Consider the following 8,075-nt stretch of genomic DNA (forward strand, 5'->3'; position numbering starts at 1 on the left):
GTCTCACAGACAATTCACATAATTGTCAATCAATACAAGTTGTCTTTCATGGATATTCAAGGAACACTTCATTAATCATGAATACAAGGAAATATGATCATCTTTATGATTGCCTCTAGGGCATATTTCCAACAGTCTCCCACTTGCACTAGAGTCAATCTAGAATGTATCTTATACCCATTGCTCTTGTGTGCTGCGCCTCATGCTTGGACTGCGGGAGTGGCTTTGTCAACGGATCTGAGACATTCAAATCTGTATGTATTTTGCATATCTTAATTTCACCACGTTCTATGAACTCTCGAATGAGATGAAATCGCCACATAACGTGTTTGCTCTTCTGGTGATTCCGATGCTCCTTTACTTGCGCAATAGCCCCACTGTTGTCACAGTAAAGGTCCAACGGACTGGACGCATTTGGAAACACACCAAGCTCAATAAGGAACTTTCTTATCCAAACACCTTCCTTCGCAGCTTCCGAAGCTACGATGTACTTGGCTTCCGTTGTAGAATCGGCCACGGTCTCCTGCTTGGAACTCTTCCAGCTTACAGCACCACCATTCATTGTGAACACATAACCTGATTGGGATTTTGAATCGTCTTTGTCGGTTTGGAAACTAGCATCGGTGTAACCCGTTACAATGAGCTCCTCCTCACCTCCATAGACAAGAAACACATCCTTAGTTCTTCTCAAGTATTTAAGAATGTTTTTCACAGCTGTCCAGTGACCTTCACCTGGATCAGACTGGTATCTGCTCGTAACACTTAGAGCATAAGAAACATCTGGGCGTGTGCTTATCATTGCATACATAATAGATCCAATTGCTGAGGCATATGGAACTTTGCTCATGCGCTCTCGCTCATCAGTCGTCGTAGGACACCGAGTCTTGCTAAGATGTATGCCATGTGACATAGGCAAGAACCCTTTCTTTGCCTTTTCCATATTGAACCGCTTCAACACTTTGTCAATGTAAGTATCTTGGCTTAATCCTATAAGCCTCTTTGATCTATCTCTATAGATCTTGATGCCCAGTATGTATGCTGCTTCTCCTAAATCCTTCATCGAAAAACTATTTTTCAGTGAAGTCTTTACGGACTCAAGCATAAGAATATTATTTCCAATCAGCAGTATGTCATCTACATACAAGATTAAGACATGGGTACTATCGATATTGGTGGCCTAACCTATAGCTAATATGTAAAGCTGAAGGTCAACATCCATCTATACATACAGAATCTACACAGCTATTCAGTTCTCACTTACAATTAATATGAAAGCTAGGCACTATCTAATCACTCACAACACAAGATTACAAACGGGGCCTTAGATAAAACTAAGTATACATGTGCTTTTTGATTTGTTTACAAGCTAAAGTCAAATATCTCCTTGGAATTAAGGTAGTACCATGCACGGCAAGGAAATTGAAAATATTTCAGCATGTTCGGCTGAAGAATCTCTAACTGTCAGTTTCTAAATGAAAGAGTTGATAGTTAGAGGGAAAGTCTGTAACCTATTTATTGCACATAATCCAAAAGATTCAGGTACGAAGTATGAAATTTGGATTCAAGTACAAAATTAATTAAAACAAATTTCACAAGATGGCTAAACCAGTCATGCCATGAGAGACAGAAAGACAGAACATATACCCTGTTCTAGGGAGAGGTAAATGGAGTTATAGTTATAACATACCTAATTCCATCGGTTAAGCCCCCACCGGTCCAACTGATTCCACCTGTGGCACATTTTGCCCTGCACCAACCCCAGCAACTTCACTTAAGATCCCTGCATCCAAAAAAGAGAGGAACTTGCCTTAAGAACAACAACTTCTCATCTCTGCATAGTTCAAATAAGAATTTGGTGATCATTGAAGGTAAAAGAGACTATATAGTGAGCCAATCTTTCGCACTAACTAAAGCCTCCAACATCTGTGGCGTTAGCGAGCCTCTTGTGTCCCCAAGAATCCTATTGCCACAACTAAAAGCCGATTCAGATGATACAATGCCGATTCTTTTGGATTATGTGCAATAAATAGGTTACAGACTTTCCCTCTAACTATCAACTCTTTCATTTAGAAACTGACAGTTAGAGATTCTTCAGCCGAACATGCTGAAATATTTTCAATTTCCTTGCCGTGCATTGTACACCTTAATTCCAAGGAGATATTTGACTTTAGCTTGTAAACAAATCAAAAGGCACATGTATACTTAGTTTTATCTAAGGTCCCGTTTGTAATCTTGTGTTGTGAGTGATTAGATAGTGCCTGGCTTTCATATTAATTGTAAGTGAGAACTGAATAGCTGTGCAGATTCTGTATGTATAGATGGATGTCGACCTTTAGCTTTACATATTAGCTATAGGTCAGGCCACCAATATCGATAGTACCCATGCCTTAATTTGTTCTGGCATTCGCGAGCCTCCTTAAAGTTTCTTGCCATATCAAGTTCTGTACCGATATCTTTCTAATGTTTATCCTCAATACCCTGCCTGACTACAATGCAGCTTTACCTGTTTTTTTCTTACACATGCATCATCCAATTCTCTGATAAGCTATATTTGTTGCAGGGTTCAGTTGACATGAACAAACCTCCTGAAATGATATCTGGCAATATGACAGCAGATAAATGAAATAAAAATACTTGAGACATTTTTAACTACAGCAATCATCTGTCTATGACTCGATGGATATTGATCAAACAGTTTCATTTGGTGCAGCCATGCGCGTCTATTCAAGACTCTTTATGAGGTAAGCTTACTGCAGCGCTGAATTCATTTTTCTTCTTCAGTCATCCACATTGCAACATCATATTTGGTGAAGTTGCCTATATATATAATGAGGGATCCTTATGTCCCTTGGGCCATACTGGCCGAATAACTATATGCAACTCAAATGGCAAAGCTGAATTTGACAGGTATATGGAGAACAAAGAACCGGAGGCTCAGCAGTAAAAAAAGTGTATAAACCTGCATTTACCTTCCCAATAAGAGTGACCTGCAGCAGCAGCTTTACCTGCCGGAGTCTTATTTATGTTGTATCTAGTGGCACATGTAAGCATATGTATGGCCATATGGCACAATTCACTCACCGCCAAAACCTGTGTGCATATGTTGTGTTTTTTTTATTTGGATCCACTCTCAATTCGACGTGATATCGCCCCCTCGCCAAAACCTGTGTGGATATGCTGTGTGCGGGGCATGTGGATAATCCATGTTTTTTTAATGGGTGGAACCCATGGATAAAGCATTGGTTTGGTTAGATATGGGGTGAAAGGAAATCATGGATTGGTGTGGTTTGGATTTTGCATATCAACTAACAGGTTGGGGTGGGTTAAATAATCATCTGATGTTGCATATGGGCTGAGGTGGGTATAGCGTGGATTCCAGGCCATTGGCAGGGTGACCAGCGAGCATGAAACCCCGATCAGCCCCTAGAAATGGGCGCGCCATGCAGCTAGAACTAGCGGAGCAAGTTAAGAGGCAAAGAGCACGCTGCACACCAATAACCACAGCAATGGCGGCCCCGAAATGGGCTCCCTTGCTCCTACTCGGCCTCGCAAAACTCCTATCCCTTGCCGCGCTTGCTTCCGCCAAGAACGACCAAGTCACCGGGAACCTGGTCTACTGCGCGGATACCTGGTACCCCAGCTGCGACACGCCGGGGTACTGCCCGGCGACGTGCCCGTACACATGCCAGATGGACAGCGACACCTGCAAGCCCGTCTGCGGTAACTTAGTGCAAGCCAACACAGCAAGCACAAGATCTTAGTTTGTGATTGCTACTACTTACTGTACCTATACGTTGTGCACGCAGACTGCCACAAGCCAGGCGCGGTGTGCGAGGACCCCAAGTTCATCCGCGGCGACGGCAACACCTTCTACTTCCACGGCCGCCGGGACCGGGACTTCTGCCTGCTCTCCGACGCCAACCTCCACATCAACGGCCACTTCATCGGCAGCCACGTCCCGGGACTCAAGCGGGACCCCACCTGGGTGCAGGCCATCGCCGTGCAGTTCTCGGGCCACCGCCTCTACGTCGGCGTGCTCAGGACCGCACTACTACAAAATTCTATTTTGCGAGGCACTTAAAAATCGGCTCGGAGGCGGGCAGAAAAAAAACTCGCCTCGGTTAATGGTCAGCATTAACTAAAGCGGTCATTTTTTTTATTAACCGAGGCGGTTACAAAAAAACTGCCTCGCAAAATCGATTAACCGAGACGGACGCCTTAAAATGTTCGTCTCGGTTAATATCCCTATTTTTGGAGGCGGACAACTTACAGTGGCCCACCACGGTTAATGGGCCAAGCCCAATGCAAGCCCATATGAGCCCAGAAACTGAAGCTAGTATATAAATGAATCGAAACCCTAAACCTACACACGCCGCCCACTCCTCTCTCCATCCTCTCTCCCTCCCTACCCTCCCACGCCGCCCCAGCCCCGTCGCCGCCCAGGCCCCTCCCTCCCTCCCTCCCCTCCCAGAGTACTCCCCATCCCACGCCGAAGAACGCCGCCCCACCACCGCCCCAGGCCCCTCCCTCCCCTCTGGCGCCACCCCAGCGCCGGCCGCGCACCCTCCCTCCCTCCTTCCCCTCCCACGCCGCCCATGCCCCGCCGGCGCGCAGGGCCGATCCGGCGGTGGCAGCCCCGGCGACGCGAGGAGGGGCGGCGGCCCGAGTAGATCCGGCGGCCCCGCAGCGCGAGGAGGGACGGCGCGAGGAGCAAATCCGGCCTGGCGGCGCGAGCACGAGGGCCCGTTGGCACGAGGAGGAGCGGCGGCCCGGTGGCTCGGCGGCGCGAGGAGCAGCAGTGTCCCGGTGGCTTGGCGGCGCGAGCACGAGGGCCCGGCGACGGTGATGCCGGATCCGCGCGCGGCGGCGGGGCAGCGGCCTACTGCGACGACCTGCTACTGCTGCGGCGGCTGGACAGCAGCGGTAGCGGCGATGGGCTTGGCGGGCTTTTGATGGGCTCCGTGGGCTCGGGCTATTTTTTATTTTTTTATTTGATTAACCGAGGCGGGCAGGTGCAACCGCCTCGGAAAAGAGATCATTTACCGTGATGGTACCACCGAGGCGGTTGTGAAAAACACCTCGGTTAATTGATTTTGCCCGCCTCGATTAATGATTTTTGTAGTAGTGCCACCGCGTGGGACGACGACGCCGACCGCCTCGAGGTCGTCTTCGACGGAGAGCCCGTGCACGTCCCGGCCGTCGCCAACGCCAGGTGGGAGGCGCCCGCCGTGCCGGCCCTGTCCGTGACGCGCACCAAGGCCGCCAACGGCGTCGCCGTGGAGCTCGCCGGCGTGTTCAGGATCGCTGCCAACGCGGTGCCCATCACCGAGGAGGACTCCAGGGTCCACAACTACGGGCTCACCGCCGATGACTGCCTCGCGCACCTCGACCTGGCGTTCAAGTTCCACGCGCTCACCAGCGACGTCCACGGCGTGCTGGGGCAGACGTACCGGAGCGACTACGTGAACCGCCTCGACGTGTCGGCCCGGATGCCCGTCATGAGCGGCGAGAGGGACTTCGTCGCGTCCGGCCTGTTCGCCACCGACTGCTCCGTCGCGCGGTTCGGCCGCGGTAGCGGTGCCGATGCGCTTGCCGTCGCCTCCGACGAGCTGGCCGGCGTCAAGTGCTCCACCGGCCTCGACGGCGTCGGGGTGGTGTGCAAGAAGTAAGCAAGCAAGCAACATGGCCTCGCGCGCGCTCTCGTGCGCCGTGACAAAGCAATAAGCCAATAATCCATCAACGTGCGTGCACGCACATACAAATGACAAATCGTTCGTAGCCTCGTAGGTGTTCATCAATAAGCTAGCTACTCCAAGGTCGATGTGGTCCTGGTCCTGTGGATGTGTGGCTCCTCTACTCCTCTTGTCGTTATACTCCTTTCGCTTTCATTTCTAAACTAAAGCAGCAACAGTTTTACTGAGATTTCCTTTAGTGGAAACATTTTTAACTCTCTATAAATGTATATGTGAATTGTTTTCACATGGGCCTTTCCTATAACTGAATCTTTAATTTGTCTTTTAATGCATAGTTCTTATGAGGATTACAATTATCAATCAAATTGTACGTATTGTTAGTTACTAACTACAATGCTCCTCAATGGATGACAGGTTGGCTTTCCCTGGTTTCTCCCCCTTCGTCATTGTCTTTTATAATTTTACCACTGCTTAGATAGCAGTTTTCCCCATTGAAAACATTTTTTAATTTTCTTTTTAATATTTTCCTCTTACTATTGGAGCCCTTGAGCTGGTCATGACTAAGAACAAGTCTCTTCATCCTGAGTAATAGAGCTCATTATTCGAAAGTTGCTTATATGGCAATATATCTTGCTATACTTACTTTTTAAAGATGCCCAGTTATTTCTATACTGCACTTACTTTTTAAAGATGCTCAAAATCAGAGATTAAAATTGATTCTTTTTGCATCTATAACTGCAGATTAAGGAAATGCTTTGTATTGTAAAATGGAGCAAGGATATTGGATTGTGCACTTTCATATTTTGTCTGTTTATGCTAGGATAGATATATGTCCATTTAACTTCATGGTGCTCGGTGAAATTATTATGGAGTGATTAAGCCTACAATACAAGCAAGCTAACCAAAGACCAAACTGCGAAGGTACAGTGGTCTCTTCTATTTGCCTTCGCGCACCTCATGTCTTTAATGATGAAAAGCAGATGTAATACAAGCCACCTTTGAGATTCAACTATAGTCAGTTTATTCGCTGACAATTGCCATAATTCAACTCTATACACATTAATGATAGGTATGCTAATTAAATTGTACACATTGAAGTGTGTTTTTGCTGCTTAGGAATGTCACAAGTAAACAAAAGAATTTCAGGGTATAAAAAATGTGAGTGTTTCTCCTCCCTTCATGTATCAATCTCTCAATCTGATCTGGTATTGCTCACTGTGATTTATAGGGTATGTTTTATAAATCCATTTTAAAATTCCTATGTTAAATATGTAATGAAAATCGAGAAACTGATATTTGTGGGGACACATGTTTCTACTTTCTACTACTGATTAATGTTTCTTTGCTGAATGCTGACCGCGTGAACCTAAGTGGTTGGTATATCTGGATAGCATGACACTTGACAGTACAATGAATGGTTGTTTCTTCCTGCTACCATTTTGCTACTGAAGTTGCCCAGTAAAATTATTTGTTCAGTTGTGCAGTCCTCAGTTACTATTTGCATCCATTTTAAGCTAGCTGGATAATGACGCTTGGAAGATATGGAAGCATATTCTGTTATTAGGTAGTCCTCAGTTGACAGTCCAATCCGTCTTCCTACCATTCTGCTGTCTTATTTACATTTTATGCTTGCATGGTTTTCTTACCTTTATTGAGTTTTTTTATCACGCTAACAAAGCAATTAAGCATGTCTACCCAACAAGATTTATTAAACCCAGGTGTTCAAGGTTTCAGGAGTAAAAGACTAGGTAAAATCCTTAATTGGGTTCCCATCAAGTTTATGCAACAACAGAAAATTAAAGTAATTGAGTTCCCATCAAGTTTATGCAACAACAGTAAATTAAATTAAATTAAAGTAAAGTGAATTTATCATGCAATTTATTGGGATCAAAATAGATTATGGAGGGGGAGAAGTCCACTTGACTTCCTTGCCAAACTGTTGTGTCTCTTCCTCGAACTGTTTTGCTCGATTTCCCTCGAACAACGTGTTATCTACACGATCACACAAATAAAAATATACAACAAATAAGAAACAACACAACAAACAGTTTAAACAGAGAAATATATGGTGATAAGGATGTTGTACGCGTTGCAAGGAACACGTGAGCATGAGAATCGCTGACAACAGAGTTAGAAAGAGAAAGATATGGCGAAAAAACAAGGTTCCAGGGGCTTATCTGTGAAGAAACAGAACTTTTAGGGGCTAGAGTTGAAGAAACTAGGGGCTAGAACATAAATAAACAATATAAGGTTTAGATTGAAAACAGAGAGGGTATGGACGATGGGTTCTATTTCTAGAAAGCTCAGGGCTAAAACAGAAAAAAAGGGCCTTCTATGAATTGTTTTTGAACTGCGCAGGATGGCAGATTGATTTTAGAGAAA

At 45.7% G+C, this 8,075-nt stretch overlaps 1 protein-coding gene across 1 annotated transcript; it reads left to right on the forward strand.

Moving 5' to 3' along the window:
- Positions 1–2,567: 2,567 nt before the first annotated feature.
- Positions 2,568–7,240, forward strand: LOC120641048. Its single transcript, XM_039917006.1, has 4 exons — positions 2,568–2,741; positions 2,908–3,720; positions 3,807–4,046; positions 5,131–7,240. Exons 2-4 carry the CDS (start codon positions 3,405–3,407, stop codon positions 5,667–5,669), a joined length of 1,095 nt encoding a protein of 364 aa, XP_039772940.1. The 5' UTR covers positions 2,568–2,741; positions 2,908–3,404; the 3' UTR covers positions 5,670–7,240.
- Positions 7,241–8,075: the final 835 nt, after the last annotated feature.

This window comes from Panicum virgatum, chromosome 7K (assembly GCF_016808335.1).
Source record: "Panicum virgatum strain AP13 chromosome 7K, P.virgatum_v5, whole genome shotgun sequence".
In the NCBI taxonomy this organism is placed as follows: Eukaryota; Viridiplantae; Streptophyta; class Magnoliopsida; order Poales; family Poaceae; genus Panicum; species Panicum virgatum.